The following is a 21,486-nucleotide window of genomic DNA, read 5'->3' on the forward strand; positions in this document are numbered from 1 at the left end:
AGTGGTGTGGGGCCAGAAGGAAGGGGATATAGCATATCAGAGAGAATAAATAATGTTTGGGAGGTTGAATAAATAGAGGCTAACAACCTTGTGCAACTCTGTCTCACTTAAATCCAATTGACATGTATGTCCAGATATCACCTAGTGATGTCATTGGTCCTCTTTGAAACAAAACATTAACAACCTCAGAGTTTCCAGTAGTATTTGAGGAATGATATGGTGGCTTAATGAAGACATAAATTCAAATACTACCTCAGACATTTACTAGCTATGTGACCCTACACAAGACCCTTAGCTGCTCCCTGCCTCATTTCCCTCATCTGAAAATGGAGATAATAATGGCACCTTACCTCTCTTATGATTGCCATGATGACAAAATTAGATAATATTTGTAAAGTACTGTGCAACCTTAAAGCACTATATAAAAGCAAGTGAGCTAGCTAATAGTATACCATTATTGATTAGATCTTTACTTAATAATAAAAGAGTTTGTGGTGAAGAAGAATAGAGACCGAGAAACTTAATGCAGAAATATGGCTTGTGGCACTGAGTCTTGGGTGCCCTCCCATAGTTGATTTGGTTTGATCTGTTGATCTAGGTCTAGGGTCATGTTGTTCCAAGATCAGTTTATAGTGTGCATGAGTGGTAGCACTCAGCAATGATGAGAGCTGTGATCAGCCTCAGCTTAGCACCACAGATCTAAATGACATTAGTTAAGGCTACCATTTATTTCTGAACTCTTCAGAAGGGAACCCAGCAGTGGACACTAGGCATACATAATGAAGAGGATATGGGTGAAGGTACTGAGTTTGGATAGGAAATAAATGAGGTGGGCTTCATTGGAGAGAAGGGCATCATATGAGCAGTAGGCTTCATTGGAGAGAAGGGCATCATATGAGCAGTAAGATATGTATTTCTTTCCTAGCATTTCTACCCATTCTTTTTATCGATTATGATAGAGAGAAATCACCAAAACATTTTCTACCATTGATTGTTTTTTAAGTAGTAAGAATAATATTTTCATTTGCATTTATTTGCATGGTAGGTGTTACCAACCACCTTCTAGGTGACCTAGGTGAAACAGAGAGGCATAGCCACAACAACAGAAATCTCTAAGGAACCAGGAGACTAAATCTACTCTGAGTTATATCTTTAAATCTTACTGAATAAACTCAATACATTACTGGCTATAGAAAAATAATTCTTTTTTTCTGTTTTGAATCACTAATGTGAATTTCAAAAGTACTCTACCCTATTCAGACCATTCTTTAGAAGATCGGATTTAGCTATTTCCTGATCAATAACAATTGAGATACTTGAAATAACAGAATCAGTTTTTGGAAACTACATTCTCCACCCTGCTCAGTGTAACAAGATTAGGAAGGGCTGCAGCAAACTCAAGATTTAATTATTTGAGAATATGGCCTTCAACAGACATGTGCAAAAAAAGGACAGACCTCTGGGCGGTCCTAGGTCAAGCTTGAGCCACCATTGGCACATGTGAGATGCAGGAAGTGAGGTAGAGAACAGCCTCTGGAGTTCTCGGGACTTCCTGGGAGGAGGGCGAGAGTCAGTTGAGGCTGGTGTTTGAGGTTGGAGGAGCTCCCGTAGGGGGCTTCCTTCAGATTGGTCACATGAGTGATAAGGATTGATCCCTTTCCCTGCCTTGGCTATCCAAGGCCTTAACACCCACTTTGGCTCAGCCTGAGCAAGAGTGGTTCTGAGTTAAATTTCTTTCCTTTTCTCCCTCTTTCCTTCTCTCCCTTTTTCCTTCTCTCTCTGTCTCTCTCTCTGTCTCTCTCTCTGTTTCTCTCTCTGTCTCTCTCTGTCTCTGTCTCTCTCCCTCTAATATGTTTTTCCTCCTGTTGTAATTAAAACACCATAAAAATTTGGCAGCTGACTTGAGTGTTTCATTTAGGAATTATATAAGTGAATTCCTTGGCGACCTTAAATTAATATATATCAGTCTTTTAAAGTGGTTTAAATATCACACTAAGGGTCCAAAGGACAGTGACTTGTTGAAACTACTTGAGAAATTATCATTATTTTATGAAATCTCTACCTGAGTAACCTGAAATTTGGACCTTAAGAATAAAGGGATTTTTAATTGTTCTAGTTTGGCTTTGTGTCCATTGGCTATATTTATAACTTTGTGATCAGAATTATAAACAGATCCATGGATTTTCTAAGGCCATTGCAGGCATTCAGTGAATACTCCTGCAAGTATTTCTAGTACTTAAACTAAGAAAAAGAGCAACCCAAATTAAAGAACAGGAAAGGTCAATACTCCCGCCCCATTAATTCTTTTGGAATTAAACAGCTGACATTACAGAAATCTTCAAATGCAATTGTTTTATGACCTAGGGCTGCATTCCTTTGGTCTTCTCACCTATGATCAATGTTTAAAACATAGAGTGGAACTTGGCTGTATATGTACTATTTAGAGACAAAAATCCATGCTGTCATCATTGGTTTTCCATGACAAAGTGAGAAAAACAGAACATAATGAGCATGATTTGGCAGAATCTTCACAAATCTATGAACTAGCAATAATAGCTGGCATTAATGTAATTTTTTATTTAATTTAAATATAAATTTATAATAAAAATACTTTAAGGTCTGAAAGCACTTTACCTACATCATCTCATTTGATCAACCCAACAACCCTATGGGAAAATGTATAACACACTTTTAAGTTTAATTTGCATTATTAATATTTTCTCCACCATTTTCCTAAATCTAGAAAATCAACAAAATTATACATTAAGCTCTTATAGTATTTGCTGATTTATAAGGTGTAAATGCCTACACTGAAATCTTAGCAATCATTTTGAGCCAGTGTGAGCTAGTTCCAGCATAATCCTGAGTGCTATCATTATCTCTACTTTAGAGATGAGAAAACTGAGCCTGAGGAAATTAAGTTCCCTGCCCAGAATCAGACAACTGATCAGTGTCAAAAATCAGGGTTCAAACTCTAATTTTTTTTAAACTCTAGCTCCTGCATTCCATTCTTTATCATGGTATTTTACTGCATCAATTAATGATGATAAAAGAAGTTTGGAAAAATGTCAAGCCAATTTCAATTTTTCATTCTCTCAGTTCTAATTGAAGCCGTCTCAAAATATCACAAAGAAAAAAAAAGAATTATGCCCATTTTATAAATTAATTCAAAATGAGTGTTTGAAAAATTCCAGAGGTATAATGAATTTTCTTTTGATTTAGTAAAGACACTGAGTGGTTGAAAGCCATGACTACCAGTCATTTGCCTTTCTTGCCCAGTGGTATACTTAAATTTCCCATGTAAAACTACAACTTTATGGAGAAAAACACTTACCCTGCTTATGGAGAAGACCATTCCAGGCTTGCCAGAACAGACTCCCATAAAGCAGTGGCGGAACTGCCAATAGAAAAGGTGTTCACAGATGAATGTGATGAGGCTGAGGGCCATGGCTGCCCCCAGCATGTAGAAGACACCTGCCATGTTATCAATATCCAGCTGGCTGCTCATGACTTCATTCTTTTCATTGTGGCAAATGCCAGTAAGCCAAAGAGCTTCCAGTTCCTCCATCTCGCCTAGAAACAAGCAGGGGTAGGAAATGGGAGCAAAGGAAAGAAGTTGTGAGAAAACAGAGAATTCGAGGGTGGTGAAGAAAGAGTACTATGAAAATATATTGCAGGAAAAAATTAAATCAAGAAAGAGGAAGAAAATTAACAGTAGGTTTTCTTTCATTATAATATATTCATTCATGTAAGCATATACTTATTAATTATTGATCACCCACTGTATACAAAGCAGTATATACAACAGTGTCTAAATTACAGCCTCAGTTTTTCAGAAGCATAAAATTTAGGAGGGGAGAAGAGATATTTACCAGAATAACTATAATGCAAGGTAGCAAATTACAACAGGGAAGGAATGATTACTCTCAGCTGGAGGTGACATTTGAATTGCATCTTGAAGGATGATGGCATTTATACATATGGTGATGGGGGTTAGTAGGGAGGATAATATGAACAGAGAGAGCAGAATAAGGAAATGTGGAAAAGGAGGGAAAAGTATGTTTGGGAGATAATGAGTTGACTAGTTTGTCTGGAGTGGATAGGTTTTTACAGAAGTAAGGGAAGGCAATAGTGTAAAAGCTAGTAAAGACTAGCTTTTATAGGGATTTTAATACCATGTTACAGCATTTGGACTGTTTTCTTTAGGCAATGAGGAGAAATTAAAGGAATAATATGATTAATATTTTAGAATGATTAATCTGGTAGTGGTGAATGAGATAGATTACCAGGGAATGCATGAGAGCCCGAGATTATTTAAGTGGCCACTACCTATTTTGTACAGCATACGATTAGTAAACTCTACAAATGGATTAGTAAATGAGGGGTGTGGCAATGGTAATAGATAGGAAGAGACCAATATGAGAATAATTATAGAGCTAAAATCAGTAGGATTTGATGATGAATTGGATGGAAAAAATGAAGAGAAAAGCCAGAGGGAAGAGTCAAATGTAATTGTAAGTTTTCCAGTCTGGATGAATAGAAGAATAACAGTACTTTTAGAGCAATTTATTTGAGGTAAATCAAAGAGTCATGGAATCTTAGAGTCATAAAGGACCTCAGAGATCATCTTGACCAACTTCCTTCCTAAGTCGTGAGTCCTCTCTATAATGTTGTTGATTGATATACATATTGGTCTGACATACACATATATACTGATAATGAATGGGGAGCTCATTACTTTACTTTTTTCCCTTTTAAAATGTTATTTTGATGCTTTAAAAACATCATTATCACTTTCTCATGCCTCCCTCCTCCAGAGTGAACCCTCATTTGTAACAAATAAATGGAGCCCACATTCAGTAAATCAACAGGTCATCTGTGCTTGAAAATAGAGCTCATTCCTTTGTAAGGAAGCCTGTTTTGCCGCTCAAAGTTAAAACTACGTGGAAATTCTTCCCAATATTTTACTGAAATCTACTTCTTTATTATTTACACTCAGTGTTTCAATCTCTGCTCTTTGGAGATGATTAATTCAGTTATAAATATGTAGAGTTTAATATGTTGAAAGGATATCCAAGTGGATGTATACAGCAGGTATTTGGAGGGATAGAGAATGGAGGGATAGAGAAATGTATGTAAACATACATTTCAGGAGCATTCTGGTTGAGGCAATGGGTTTTTCTTTATCTAAAAAAGCTTTTCAAATTGGATTCATCCCAATTCTCTTTCATGAGAGGAATAAAAAGGAAAAGAGAGGAGTCCTCAAGAGGACTTTAGGCTTATTGCTTTTGTAGTAGACACATACACCTTAGGGATTAACCAGTATTGATAAATAAAATGTGACCATCAACCTCAGCCTTAATCCACCTCTACACTTCTTAGGTTAAATTTCTGTGTGTACAATTTGTCTGACATTAGGAAATATAAAAAGTACAGGGATTTTTTTAAAGGAGTGACTCAGAATACACTCTAACTCTGACCTAAATAGCAAAGTCCTAGATAATTTCATAAACCTTATTCCATAGCCTATAGTCTGGGTAAATACTTGAGCTTTAGATTGTCTAATTTATTATGAATTTTTTGCTAATCATTATGCTACTACAAAACACACCTTATACACAGATAATCCTTGATTACTTTTAAGAGGCAAAAATGTATTCTGTTACAATTAGAAAGCATTGATACCCAAAAAAAGGGGGTGGGGGGTGAACACAATCTCAGTTGATCTTTCTCTTCTCCCTCCACAAATGATCAACTCAATTTTTACTCATTTCTTAGTTCAAACTTTGGTTCTTCCAACTGCTGAGGTGGGTAGTGATACTTGAAGACTAGTGATGCAGTTAGACTTTTAAAAGATTGCTTTTTTGACTCTTGACAATACAAATAAACAAGATAGGTCCTCAAAAAAAATAGAACAAAATCTTACTATACCTATATCTACTATGTTACTATATCTACTTTGTTTTGACTTTAAGAATTTCACTCTCTGTATACAATGCCATTCAAAAGCTGAATATGTCACCCTGGTTAATTATTATTTTTACTTTCACAGTTTAAGATGTGGTCATAAACATTCTCCACTATCCTGAAATAATAGGGATCAGAATGGAAAGAAGAAAAGACAGGGAAAGTTGAGAGCTGGCTGGCCATCATGTAGGTATCAATAGGTACTTTCCTATCTCCTAACTTACCATCTCCAAAGAGCTGCAGGATGGCAAGATCCACCTGGCGCTTCCATCCGGAATCCTTTTGGATGGCAATGCCATAACCAGTAGAAGCAAATACCTTTCCACTCCCAATAGTCACCAGCTTGCAACCTTCATCTCTGCCTGCCATATAGTTCAGGACTGCGGCATCATAGATAAAGGCATCCAGTTTCCTGTGCAAAGCAAAGAACAAAGGGAACCAAAAAGCAAAATTTCAATATAGAACTCCAGCAGAATTTAAATAACTGTGTCTACAATCCTGAGGAGATAAGATTCCAAGTATCTCCATGTGATATGAAGCAAATTTACAAAAGTAAGGCTTGGTTTCCCCCCAAATATAAATGGTAAAATGGTGTGGACAGTTTTTTGAAAAGAACACGAATTTGCAACCTCCATAGTAAAAAATTCTCAATATCACATATAATCAGTGAAATACAAATTGAAGTAATTTGGGGAATGTTCATTGAATTGGCAAGGAGTGTTAAATATGGAAAAATGTCCACGTCCACAGGGCTATTAGAAAAATAGGCATACTAGTTGACTGCCAGTGGAGCTGTGACTTGGTTCAATCATTAGAGGTTAGTTGCTAGGATCATCTTTGTTCCTACTCAACGAACAAGTATTCATTTTATAATTAATACCTATACTAAGTCTTCTCCCTCATTTCTGTATTTATTTTTCTTTCCTTCTTCATACCTCTAAAAATGTAATTTTTTTAAAAAAGGAAACATAGAAGAAAATAATATGGTCTATGTTTCCCATAGCTACTGCAAATTTTAAGGTTAAAAACTCTTAAGATAAGGAAAGAATCATATTTAATATAAGTTTTTAGCACCCCATAGAGTTTTTTGGTATAGCAAATTAAGTATATGCAGACTAAACTATACTGTACTAAGCATCAAGAAGAAATATAAACAATTTAGATATTAGATCATTTCTTTTAGAAATTTTACAAATAAGATTGTTATGAAGAACTCTGAGCTTAGAAGGAGGTCTTACCTATAAACAATTTAGATACTAGATCATTTCTTTTAGAAATTTTAGAAATAAGATTGCTATGAAGAACTCTGAACTTAGAAGGAGGTCTTACCCCGTCTTCAGAGAGAGCAGTGCATCATCCACACCCTTCTGGTTGAATTTTCCCATGTAGGTATGCATTTCAAGATAATTATTGCGAATGTTCCTCTCTGTGCTACCATTGGGCACAGTCCCAAAGCGGAAGGGGGGTGAAAAGTCATTCGGTCTCTGGAACTAGAGAAAGAACAAAGGAAAAAAGTCAGATGATATGAAGAAAAATTATTGTCTATAGATTTATGGTGAAGAACATGTGGTTAAAATTCACCAATCCACATTGATTCTATTTAAAAATGACAATAGATTTGAAAGTAGAATTAATTAGGCAAACCACATTTGTTAAAAGTCAATAATGTGCCAAGAAATGTGGTAAGCATTGTGATTTTAATACTTGATTCCAATGTTTTCCTTTCTGTTCCTACTACCACAATACCTATATACATACACAAGGATGACAATAAGGATGCTGTTTACTTAACTAAAGTTAAACCTATAGACAATCCAATATTCTTTCCCTGAATTGTTAAAAGTCTACCCCTAGGTTAGAAGAACTCTTTCTAATTTAAAAACCCTCATAAATTTTATTTGTTTTACATATACTGAAAAAGAGCACAGGAAACTATAAAATATTTACTTTCATTGCTCTCTTCAGAGTCAATAGCATGAGGTGGAGGGGAAAATCTTTTAGATGATATTAATACCATTTTTCACCATGAATCAGACCCATGTGTCAGAAAGTTATTTAAAAAAAAAACAGCTAATACAAAGTAATTTCACACACAATGAAGAACTTACTCTGAAAATTTGATTGTTGAAAATCAAATACTCAAGAGAACAAGTCAGCAAGCATTTATTAAATGCCTGCTATTTGTAAAGTAAAGTTCTAAGTACTAGAAGATTGAAGGCAAAGAACTATAAACAAAGCATATAATATCAACTGGAAGTAATGGGGGGGATCCCCTACTCTTGAGGGTGTCAGAAAAAAACTCTTTTTGAAAATGTGATTTTATTTGGAATTTGAAGAGTCAAGGATGTCAGGAAGTAGAGGTGAAACTGGAGAAAATGCTAGGCATGAGTAACAGCCACTGAAAATGCTCAGATTCATGAAATGGAGTATAGTATTTGAGAAATGACATAGAATCTAGTGTCACTATACTACAGATTACATGAAGAGGAGTAAGGCATAAGAGATAACATACAAATACATTTGAAAGATTTAAGGATTTTGATCAATCCAATGACCTTGATATTGCAGAACGACCTCATTTTATACAACCAATATATCTTCCAAGACCCTTTGTGCAAGTTGAAAATCATACATAATAGCAAACCCCACTATTTAACAAGTATTTCTTATATGAACATATCTAGGCACTTTAAGACTTCCGATTATCAGAATTAACAGCATCACTACTCTTGTACTTTGGAGCCATTACTAATAACTAAATAGCATTAATGAAACAAAGAAAAAAAAGCACTGCTCTGATGGAGATGTGACTTGGTACAAGTGAGAACTGGACAAAAACTGATGAAGAAGTTAAAGTTTGGTGCAAAACAATGTAATAACTGACATTATTGCTTCTCAGACCCAGAATGGTGTGATTGGTTGCAAGACTTTACACCATCTGGGAAGATGGCATAGATTTAGTGAATAATTAAAATGTTTTATTTTATGTATTTCCCTTGGTTTCTTTCTTTCTTTTCAAAACCCTTACCTTCTGACTTAGAATCAATACTGTGTATTAGTTCCAAGGCAGAAGAGTGGTAAGGGCTAGGCAATGGGGGTTAAGTGACTTGCCCAGGATCACACTGTTAGGAAGTGTCTGAGGTCATATTTGAACCCAGGGCCTCCCATCTCTAGGCTTGGATCTCAATCCCCTGAGCTATTTAGTTGCCCTACTTTGTTTCTTTTTTTTTTATTGCCAATTCCATATATCTAAATTCATGTGTTGAGTCCAAGTAAAATGAAGTCCTTCTATAATTCCAGAGAACTGTTGACAAAGCATGATCATTACTAGAGGGAGCAGAGCAGGTCCCACCTGGACTGTGTAATTTTTTTGTATCAATGCTTCTCTAATTGTAACATAGAGTAATTTGTCATTTAAAGATAATCAAGGAATCCCTCCGTAGGAGTTATTTGCAGTGTCAGTATAAAAATTAGTACAAAATTTAGAAATGTTTAAAATAAGGTTAAAATAAACCCCAAATTCAAGTGTTTAATCAGACTATGGAACAGGTTTACGAGATTATTTAGGATTTTGCTATTTAGGCCAGAATGTTTGCTGGAGATACAAAAACAAAACAAAACAAAACAAAAAAACCAAACAGTTCCTGCTCTCAAAGAGCTCACAGTCTAATGGTGAGTCAACTTTCAAACCACCCTATTTATAAACAAAATAAATGCAGGATAAATTGGGCACAATCTCAGAGCTCTGTCATTGAGGATAGGAAAGGTTTCTTGTAGATGGTATAATTTTAGTTGAGATTTGAAGGAGGCTTGTCAGGAAAAATTGGGGATGAGAGAAAGAATTCTTAACATTGGGCAGCCAGCAGGAATGTAGAGTTGAGAAATAGAGTGTCTTATGTGAGGAATAGCAAAGAGGACAGTATCACCAGATCCTAGAAAATGTAGAGGAGAATAAAGTGAAAGAAGAATGGAAAGAAAGAAAAGGGTCAGATTTTGAAGTATTTCAAAGGCAAAAGGAAGATTTTATATTTGATTCTGGAGCTCACAGGGTTTCTTGGCTAGGTAAGTGACATGGTCAGACCTATACTTTAGGAAAAATCAATTTGGTGTTTCAGTGGAGGACAGAGTTGAGGTAGAGAGGCCAATCAGATGGCTGTTACAAAAGTGCAGCTATGAGGTGATGAAGGTCCACACCAAGGTTGTTAGTTGTGTCAGAGGAGAGAAGGAGGAATATATATATACATGAGACATTTTGCAGGTAGAATTGAAAGGATTTAGCAACTGATCACATATAGGGAAGAAGTAGAGGGTGATACCTAGGTTTCAACTTGAATAACTAGGAGTATGGTGATATCCTGGACAATAATAGAGAAGTTAGTTGGAGGAGAGTGTTTGGGTGGAAAGATAATGAGTCAAGTTTTTGACATTGAATTTAAGATATCTGTAAGATATTCCATTTGAGATGCCTAATAGGCAGTTGGAAGGTTGAGACTGGAGGTCAGGAAAGAGGTTATAGTAGATAGATAGATCTGAAAATCATCTGTATAGAGACAAAAATTGAATTCATGGGAGCCAATTATCTAATCAGCTCTCCTGGATTCAATCTACATATAAAGCATAAAAGGAATATAAATGGAGAAGAGAAGAGGATTTTGGACAGATCCTTTGAGGGACAACCATGGTTAGACTGTGATCTCCTGGAGAAGAGGGACTATTCTGAGAAAGAATGATCAGACAGATAGGAGGAAAATTGGGAGGTAGAAGTGTCTTAAAAACCTAGAGAAAAGAGAATATCAGGGAGAAGAGGATGATCTAGAGAGTTAATATTTGTTTTAAACTTGAACCTTCCTACTGCAGTGGTGACCTAAGCAATGAAAGATGTGTCTACTCTAGAACCAGCTAGCAGAACAATCTTCAAATACTATTTTGAAAATAGCATGTGCCTGTGTCACACCTAATAGGGACTACTGATCCTCCTTTGGTTAAAAAAGGTTTCTCACCAATGGATTCTCACTCAGATTTCATAAACCTCTTTACTGATTATTCTTCTACAGTGCCTACATTTTGATTTGCCATCTCTTTAACATAAAATTAGCTAATAAACTTCAATGCACAATTATTAAGCATACATTAGATATAGAATATCAGCTGCTAAGAGAGATAAAGAATTAAGTTAACTCAAATGAAAAACCTTTATTAAAATATGCATAGTCAAGTGAAACAAATTCCTCTATTGGCCATGTGAAAAAAAATACCTCTCATTTGGCATCCTGAATCTTTCCCTTTTCTTTTCAGGAGGCACATAACATTCTTGATCATCAGTTCTCTGGAATTATAGTTAATCATTGCACTGCTCAGATTTGCATGCTATTTATTTCCTTATACCTTACTCCTCTTCTTGTAATCTGTAGTATAGTGACATTGGCCTCCTCATTTTTCAAATGCAATATTCCATCTCAAGACTGAACATTTTCATTAGCTGTTACTCATACCTAGAATTCTCTCCATATTCATCTCTACCTCCTTATATCCTTGACTCTATTCAAGTCTCAACTAAAATCTCATATTGTGCAAGAAGCCTTTTTACTGAACCCCTCAGTAATGGAACATTCCCTTTGTAATCACCTTCAATTTGTATTCTATGTCTTGTTTGTAATTCTTTGCATGCTATCTTGCCCATTAGATTGTGAGCAATTTGAGATTGGGGGTGGGGGTGGGGGGTTGAGAGATCTTTCTCTGTATCTTAGTACAGTATAGGTCATTTACAAATGTTTAATGACTTGACCTGTCTTTATAGTAGCATTTTCATTGTATTAGTTGTTCTCTTGGTTCTGTTTACTTCACTCTGTATCACTTCATAGAAATATTTGAAGGTTTCTCTAAAACTATCCCTTTTGTCAATTCTTTCTATGCAGTAGTATTCTATTACATTCTTATATCATAAAATTATTCCATTATATTTAGCTATTCTTCAACTGATGGGCATTTCCTTAATTTAAACTATTTTTCCACTAAAAAAGTTTTTTATATAACATGTATATGTATGTATGTACACACACACACACACACACACACACATATATATATTTCTCTTTCTTTGATTTTTTTTGAGGTATAAGCCTAAGAGTGACACTGCTGGGCTAAAGAGTATGCACAGTCCAGTGACTTTCTGGGTATGGTTCCAAACTGCTTCTCAGGAAGGCTAGATCAATTCATATCTCCACTGATTGTGCATTTTTTCACACCCCTCTAATATTTGTTGTTCTTTTTGCAGTAATGTTTACCAATCTGATGGGTATGAGGGGGAACAGCAGAGTTATTTCATTTATCTATTTATTATTTCTATGAAGCAACTTTTTCATATGCTTTTGATAGCTTGGATTTTTTTTTAAAACTTCTTATTGAGATCCTCTATCCATTGACTTTTATTCTTACAAATTTGAATCTGTTCCTTACATTTGAATGTTAGAAATTAGACTTTTACCAGAAATGTTATTGTAAAGAAACTTTTTGGTTATCTGTTTTCTAATTTTAATTTTATTGGTTTTGTTTTTGCAAAACTTTTTTTTTTCATTTTATATAATCAAACTTTTCCATTTTCTCATCTGTTATTCTTTATCTTTCTTTCTCTCTCAACTCTTTCCCTCCAATTTTTCTCTTTTTAGTCATGGATACTTCTCCTATCCACTGGTATTAAAGGAAATTTTCCTTCAACAAGGTCTAATTTAGTTGGATCACAGATTCTATGCAGTATAGTAATATGAAATGATTCTGATAAAATAATGTGATGCCATTTTGGAAGGCCTTGAATGCTAGACAATAATTAGAACTCTCCTTTCTGGTAGCATAAAATTGGAAAGAGGAATAGCAGGATCATTTATATGATAAGGAGAATACTTCTGGCTGGGACTAAGCATAATGTTTGTACTTCATATATTAGTATTTCCTAAATTAGTCTCTAAATGTGCTTTTCAGTTATTTGATCTATGTACTTATTCTGATTCCTTACCCTAGATTATAAACACCTTGAAGGCAGGGACAGCATCCAGTGTGGTTCCCAGTATATCATTCTCATTGTATATATTCATTCACCCTTTCTCCATTAACAAAAATATCAACCAGCATAAATCTATAGCTGTAAAGAACTTCAGAAGCCATCTTGCCCACCTTCTTCATTTTACAAAGGAGGAAACTTGGAAATTAACATGATTTGGTCAGGTGTTAGGTAGTAAACATTAGAGGCAAAATTTAAACTGGGATATTTGACATCAGAGACTGTGTTCTATCCACTGTACCACACTATCTCATGCCACTGCTACATCTATACCCTGATTACACTAGATAATAAGAGCATTTAATACTACTTAGTGATTTTTGTTTAAAAATATTATTTATTTCAAAATGTTCTAAATTAAAGAGAGTTCTTCAAGGGCACAAAGGTATTCAGCAAATGGGGACTTTTCTTTCATGGAGAGTAATATTTGAATTAAGAATAATATTAAATTAATTGAAAATTTTGTTTCTTTTAGACTTGAGCCTAAAAGGCAGAGAAAAGTACTAATATCTTTTTTTTTCATTCACACTAAAATAGTGATCTAGGCATAGATCTAGGAATAGAAAGTATAAATATAAATTTCTGACACAAAAACCTTTAACATAATCATCAAGATTTTCTTAAGACTGAGAGATCTTTTTCCCTATTTTGGAAATTTCATTCTGGCCAATCCAGAATCAAAAGTGCATATGCCTTCTTCTTTGAGACTCCTAATATAACACTGTAAATCACTAAGATTTAAATATGCTACAAATGAGAACTTTTACAAGTTTGATTTTCTTGAACTCAGGACCAATTTTAACAGTCACCTGCCACTGCTAACCATGTGCTTCTGAAGGTATGTGGGAAAGAATGAAAAAAAAATCTTTCAAATCCCTTTCTTGTTAATGAGAAAAGCCCTTGTTAAGAAAACTTACCCCCAGGCTGTGAGGTTACTTATTTAACCCCAAATTGTGATCAGTACCCTCTGGGGCTTTGAGAAATAATGAAATTAGTACAGCTAAGGAAGGACTAGGCTGCCTAAAAATCTGCCAACTAAGGAAGATCTTGAGAAATAATTTAAAATATTACAAAACAAAACCAAGTGAGGAGGATTAGAGTTGAGAACTCACTTTGTCTTTAAAATGGATAATATTGCAAAGAAGAAAGGAGAAAAATAAAAACAACTTTCTCTTTTGCCTGGAACATTTGTTTTTCTCTGGGACAAAGCCAGAGAAATGACTGTGGCCATAACTGTTCCATAGAAGGTGAGAAACGGGAAGGGGGGGAGGTAGGGGGGTGTGATAGCCAGAAGACACTAGAATTCAACAAGGAAATTCATTTTGAGACATATAAACTGAAACTGAAGGAGTTTAAAGGATTGGTTCAAAGTCACAGCTAGCTATAGTCTGTGATGGGACCAGATTTCAGTTCTTTTCAATTCTTGGTCCAATATTTGTGCTTCGCTATCTTCTTTGAAATACATGTTATACAGATGTTCTTTTCTCCTTAGCTGAGCAAGTGAAGTAGCAAGGTAAATCAGAGCATGATAACGTGTAAGCTCCTAGGTCTAGTACCCTTTCTCAAAGGAGTGCTACCTGCCATATCCCTCCCCTTTGAATTCAATACAAATCTTATAGCAATTACCATGAGCACATGCTTTTGCAAGGGTCAGACATTCACAGAATGTTAAGAGAACTGTAATCTCACTTCATCCTCCTTGCAGACAGTAGGGAATAGGAATTCAAGCCTCCAAGCTATTCCCATCACCCAAGAAAGCACCCCGTTGCCCTAAAGGTGAATGGGTACTGTCAATCATCCAAAGGGAAAGAAGCCCATACATCTACAACAAGGAGTCCAAACAGGCAAAAATACTTGTTTGTAACAGAAAAGGATGTCAACTAGTGTGTCTCTTTTTGTTTACTGATTATTTGCCTATACCCAGAATCAAATCCATTATAAACTCTATGTGGAGAACTCTCTCTCTCTCTCTTTCTCTCTCTCTCTCTCTCTCCCCTTCCTTACTCCCTTCCTTTCTTTTTCCCTCCCTCTCTTTTTTTCCCCTTTCCTTTCTATGTGTCTCCCTGACTCTCTGACTTCCTGCCTACCCATCCTTTCTATCATATGCTAAGTACTATTATTCTAGGTATTGGGAATAATCTGAAAAAGCATTACATATGGTAAGTTCCTGACCTAGATGGAGTGGGATGGTAAGGAGGAAGGTCCAAGTTCTGTTTTATATACAATTCATAGACTTTGTGAGGTCCTTAGTATACCAGAAGGCAAGACTGGATCTTTACAGAATCAGTTGTTTGAGAATGCAGTTCAAAACCAATAATTGGCTCTAAGAGACTATCTAGCATGAGTATGATAGTCAACAGATACCATGAAAAAATCTGAAAAGGGCATTGAAGAAAATTCTGAAGGGCTTAGTTTGAGGTCCTAGCTTTATTCTTTGAAGGAAATGGACTTGGTGGGACTCAAAAGAAAAAACTCAGGGTGAGCATGAGAGTTGTCTTTAAGTACTTCATGGATTATCATGCAGAGGAAGGATGTTGTTTGGTTGGGTGCCAAAGAACACAACAAGAAGTTAAAGTTCTTGCAAGGATGTCAAATTAGGCTTGATAAAAGGAAAAACTTGCTAGCAATTAAAGATGTCTGAAAATTGAATGGGTTGCCTCATGATGTGGTAGATTCTTCTTCTCTTAAGACTTTCATAGAGAGGTTAGATGATCACTTGATGGGTATGCTATAGAAGATATTCTTTTCATGTATATTTTGGACTAAATGGCCACTGAGATCCCTTCCACCACTAGATTCTGTATTTCTGTCATAATCTTGTAAACACCTGCCAAATGGTTATAATGCATAGTGCTATATGGATGGGGTAGATAGTAAGAATTCAAGATAGGAGGTGGAGAGAAATCACTTTTAATTTAGTTAGTCATAGGAAGTTAGATTGAGTTTTCATAATCAGGAATGGGAATGGAGGAAAAACTGGCCTGAGAGATCTATAAAAAACATTGTTGATAACTGCCATAGTGATGAGAATGTCCTATCTTTAAAGGCTTCCTTTCACCTAGGAGTTCATTATTATCTATAGAGAGACAAAAGAAGATATGACTTCTGTAATGTTAAAAAAAAAGCTGGAGATCATAACAAAATGTAAACATATATATTAAGCTTGAATAAGGCTCCAAAGCCTTTGTTCTGACCATTAGACAATGATACTACCTCATCCTCATGGCATCATACAAACCTAATGAGGTTAGTTAGTATTAGATGATAAATGCCAGTTGGCATGGCAAAATGGATTAATTAAAATAAGCCAAGAGAGGGCTACTTACAGAAGCCACTTCTTGAGCAATAAAACTACTTTAAAGAACACATTCCTTTCACTCAGTCCTAGTCAAATCAGAATACACAGATGAGAAACAACTATCATTATGACCTTGTAGAGACTGAGTATTTTGTACATTCTGTATGAAGAGAATCTTTATGAGATACAGAATCTAGAGGCTTTTGTCTTCAAAGCTTGACATTGGTATAATAAATATTCATTCCATTACTCCTGGTTTTACATTCTAATTACAACAAAAGAATCAATGCAATAAGCCACTCAGCTCTCCTAGGGACCTACTGGCTAAGAAAAGAAGGAATTTCATTGGCCTGTGCTATTAATTTTAAGAAGTTGGTAAAACAATGGAGCCCTATTGAGACCATGTTTCTGTTTAAATGATGCACCCCTTCATTATTATGAATACCTTGTATTTGTATATTATTTTTACTAATCATGTTTACTTGCCCTCACCTTTCATTAAATCACATTCATGGATATCATCTCATTCAGAGTCAGCTAAGTGGCATAGAGGAGAGAGATCTGGACCTAGAGTTAGGAAGTTACTGTTTAGTCATGTCTGACTCTTCAAGATCCCATTTGGGTTTTTTTTTTTTTGGCAACGATACTAGAGTGGTTTGCAACTTCCTTCTCCATTGCTATCACCTGTACCTCTGGCCTAGAAAAGTTTTAAAAGTCCTTAAAAGGAATCACTGGAACTTCTCTCTCCAAAGTTACCAGAGATCTCTTAATTACCCAGTTCAATGGACTTTAGCTGACTTTTATCCCTCTTGATTTTTCAGCAGCATTTGAGGCAGCTGGTCTACCTCTACTTCTTGATACTATCTCTTCTCTGAATTTTATGACACCATACTTTCTTGGGTTTCCTAAAACCTCTAACTTCTCCTTTTCAGACTCCTTTGATGAATAAGTTCCCCAAACTCTCTTTTGGACCCTCTAATTTCTATACATGTTCTTACTGATTTCATGAGGGCTTAGCAACAGCTCTAGAAATGACTCTCAGACATGCTGACTTAACTCTAATCTTTCCTGAGTTGCAGTTTTGGATCTTCAGCTGCCTATTCAATATTTTGAATGAGATATTCCATAGGTAGTTCAAACTCAGTATGTCCAAATCAAAAGCAATTATCATACCCCAAATCATACCCCCTTTCCTATCTTCCTGATATGTTTTGAGTGCAACATGATATTCCCAGTCACAACCTCAGAGTTGTCCTCCATCAATCACTCTACCTCACCTCACATATTCAGTCAATTGCCAAATTTTGTTTTTTCTACCTCCACATCTTTAACATCATATCATCTTCATCTCTACTCATATGACCAGTTACATAGTTCAGGCCTGCACCAACTCTTGCCTGAATGATTATAAAAACCTCCTAATTGATTTCTTCCTCAAGTTTTTCCCTTTCTAATCCATCCTTCATAGAGGTGCCAAAGTGATATTCCTAAAGAATAGGTCCAACCACACCACCTTTCTTCTCAATAAATTCTGGTGGCTCTTTATTTTTTTTTAATCCTTACATTTCACCTTAGCGTGAGTTCTAAGACAGAAGAGCAGCAAAAGCTAGACAGTCAGGTTAAGTGACTTGCCCAGGGTCACAGAGCTGGGAAGTATCTGAGGCCAGTTTTGAACTCAGGTCCTTCTAACTCCAGGTCTGGCTCTCTTTCCACTATACCTAGTTGCCCCCTCTCTATTATCTTTAGGATCAAATACAAATTCCTGTGACATTTAAGCCAGTTACAAGATGTCACAAATCTACCTTTCTAGTCTTACCATATATTCCAGTCCTTCATTTACCAGCATTTTTGCTATTCCATGATGCTTCATCTTAGATCTTCATGCCTTGGGATATCCCAGAAATGTGTTTTCTTTTCACATCCTCTACTTGGAATCCATAATATCCTTCTAGTTATTAGCATAAATGCCACCTACCTGTGATCTTTCCTATTCACTTCAACTATTAATGCCTCCTCCAATTGCCTTGCATTTATCTTCATGCACAAATGTTATTTCTCCCCTTAGAATATAGCTCCTTGGAGATTCATTTTTTAATTTTTTTGCAAAGTCTTTTTGTAAAGCACCTAGCATATAGCAAGTACTCAATAAAATCTTGTGGATTGATTGAGACTTCTGTTTCAAAAGTATAGTATGTGAAGGGCAGAATTTGTAGACTAAAAGATCTGAGTTCAAGTCCTGTCTCTGGCATGTACTTGCTTGTGACCCTATAGGCAAGCCATTTAATTTGTCTCAGTTTTTCATCTTTGAAAGAGCAACAGATCACAGTTCTCATCTGTTTTATGGAGGTGTGAGTATCAGATATATATATATATATATATATATATATAGGTATAGATATATATATACATAAAGTGTTTTTGTTAATTATTAAAAATTCATTAGAAGAGATAAGGCTTGTATTTATATGAACTTGGACTGGCCTAGAGCTTATATATAGAGAATAACTTGGAAACAGTAAGTTGCAGTGAGGCATGGTGGAGGAACATGTCTATACCAACATAGAAGAGACATTAAGAATGGAATTACATACATTAAATGAGTGCTTTGGAGAAATTTCACTAAAAATTATTCATTCATAGTGAGTTTATCTTGTTCTCAAGAAGACAAGAGTATAGATTCTAGGAGGTAATTACAGTATAAGATGCATTTCATTTCTCCTTTTGACATCTGGGAGGATGCTTAACTATACCTAGATGGCATCACTAGAAGAAATTTTGTACAACTCTTGTGCATGACTTGTCCTTGGAGATATCTTAGGTCACAACTCTGTATGTGAAATGTCTTATTAGGCTCTTTGGCAAACAGAAAGTAAAGAACTTACCCTAGAAAATCATCTATGGATATGGTTGCTAGAAACCTGCCATGTCATTTTTTGCAGTCTGTGGTCTCAAAATGTGTGCTGATCTGCCACAAAATAGACTGGCATTATCAGGTCAGTAATGTGTAAGTCATAGAGGAGTGCTGGAGTTGTCCTACTAGAAAGGTAGACTAGCACATACTTCTCTTCTCCCATCTCCAAGATGAAAGAATTCGGTTGATTATTTCATCTAAGCTTCATCACATCAAGTAAAGTAGGAAGGTGAAGGAATTTTTCTATCATTTTTCACATAAGAAAAAAGAAGCACAAAGTTTTCATTGCCCTGGATCATTTAGCAAATTGGTGACAGAGAAGGGAAATAGTAGCCACACTGATGATGACTAGGTGGTAGAGTACAAGGTACCATACTAACTACTGGGAAAAATTAAAAAAAAAATGAGAGCATTTCTGTCCTCTCGAACCTTGCAGTCTATTGAAGCATCAGAACATGTACACAGATAAATCAATAAAAATTTGAAGCAGGGAGACTTTTAACAATTAGATGGGCCCGAGATTGGGAAATTTCCCTTAAAAGGTGGCACTTGAACTGAGTCTGACAGAAGGCAAAGATTCTGCCAAGTGGAAGTAAAGAAGGAATATATTCCAGGTACAGGAGATGATAGTCTATGGAGAGGAACAGGACTGAAGACTCAAAGCACCGAGAAGAGAGATGAAATGTTGAATGCAGTTGTCTGATTTGGTCAGAATGTAAAATACATAAGGGGCAGTGATATGAAATAAGACTGGAAAGAAAGGTTGGCACCAACTGTAGAGGGCTTTAAATGCTGGGACAAAGCATTTGTACTTTATTCTAGAGGCAACAGGGATATTCTGAAAAATTTTGTATGACATAATAGCATGGTTGGATCTATGTTTTAGGGTCATTATTTTGCTAGTTTGTTAGGTAAGTCATAGAAGAGATATTTGCTCAGGAATGGTTTCGACTAGATGACCTCTGTGATTCCTTCTAACTATAATATTCTGTGATTCAAAGAAGAGAAAGATTAGAAGCTAGAAGACCAATTGGAAGACTACTGCAATGATTTAGATGAATGACAATAAGGGTTTCAACTGGCCATCAACAAAGAGATATAAGAAATATGATAGACAAGACATAGAACCAAGTGGAGCTGATCTAGAATCAAAAAGATCTGAGTTTAAATCCAGCATCAGACATTATCTGTGAGACCATGGGCAAGTAGCCTAATCTCTGCTCTACTTGCTCATCTAAAAAAAGAAATGGAGATATTAGCATCTACTCCCTTGAGTTGATATAAAGATCAAATGAGATAATATTTTTAAAGTGTTTTGAGGGCACAGCTAGATGGATCAGTGCATTTAGAGCCAGGCCTAGAGATGAGAAGTCCTGTTTTTAAATCTGGCCTAAGACACTTCCTATTTATGTGTCCCTGGGCAAACCATTTAAGTTTCCATTGACTAGTTCTTACCACTCTTTTGCCCTTGAACCAATACACAGTATTGATTCTAAGACAGAAGGTTAGGGATTTTTTTAAAAAAGTGCTTGGCAAACTGTAAAATGTTACATAAATGCTATTATTATTGTTATTATTATATGAGGGGTAGAGAGAGAAGAAAGAGTTAAAAATGATCTGAGGTTATTAATGTTGGTTACTGGTGTGAATTTTAAAACTATTCCACCCTAATCAGACCATTCTTTAGAAAATCTGATTTAGCTATTTCCTGATCAATAACAATGGAGATACTTGGAATAACAGAATCAGGTGTTGGAAACTCCACATTCTCCACCTTTAACAAGATTTTGAAAGGTCTGCATCAAACTCAAAATTTAATTATCTGAGGAGATGGCCTTCAACAGACGTGCAAAAAAAGGACAGACCTCTGGGCTGTCCTAAGTCAAACTAAGTCTTCATTGGTACAGATGAGACGCAAAAAAGTGATGTAAAAACATCCATAGAAGGCACGTCAGTTTCTGCCTCTTTCTCTTTCCCTGGAGAGACGGCTCTGGCTGGCAGCGTGCTAAGTATTCCAATATCTTGGAGTGTTGGGTGGTGGGTTTTTCTTTTTAAACCCTTACCTTCTGTCTTAGAGTCAATACTGTGTATTGGCTCCAAGGCAGAAGAGTGGTAAGGGCTAGGCAATGGGGGTCAAGTGACTTGCCCAGGGTCACATAGCTAGGAAGTGTCTGAGACCAGATTTGAACCTAGGACCTCCCGTCTCTAGGACTGGCTTTCAATTCACTGAGCTACCCAGTTGCCCCCTGGGTGGTG

The 21,486-nt window shown here is 35.9% G+C and overlaps 1 protein-coding gene across 6 annotated transcripts in view; it reads right to left on the reverse strand.

Annotated features, from left to right (window-relative positions):
• GRIN2B (glutamate ionotropic receptor NMDA type subunit 2B) overlaps window positions 1-21,486 on the reverse strand; it is a 641,083-nt gene that overhangs the window by 6,265 nt on the left and 613,332 nt on the right. For all 6 annotated transcript variants that reach the window (XM_056799173.1, XM_056799172.1, XM_056799176.1 and 3 more), the window contains 3 exons: window positions 7,297-7,457; window positions 6,192-6,379; window positions 3,335-3,573 (listed from right to left, as the gene is read on the reverse strand). In XM_056799173.1, the coding sequence (XP_056655151.1) occupies window positions 3,335-3,573; window positions 6,192-6,379; window positions 7,297-7,457 (588 nt within the window). The remainder of the gene's footprint in view (window positions 1-3,334; window positions 3,574-6,191; window positions 6,380-7,296; window positions 7,458-21,486) is intronic.

The sequence above is a fragment of the Monodelphis domestica genome, chromosome 5 (assembly GCF_027887165.1).
Source record: "Monodelphis domestica isolate mMonDom1 chromosome 5, mMonDom1.pri, whole genome shotgun sequence".
NCBI classification, from domain to species: Eukaryota; Metazoa; Chordata; class Mammalia; order Didelphimorphia; family Didelphidae; genus Monodelphis; species Monodelphis domestica.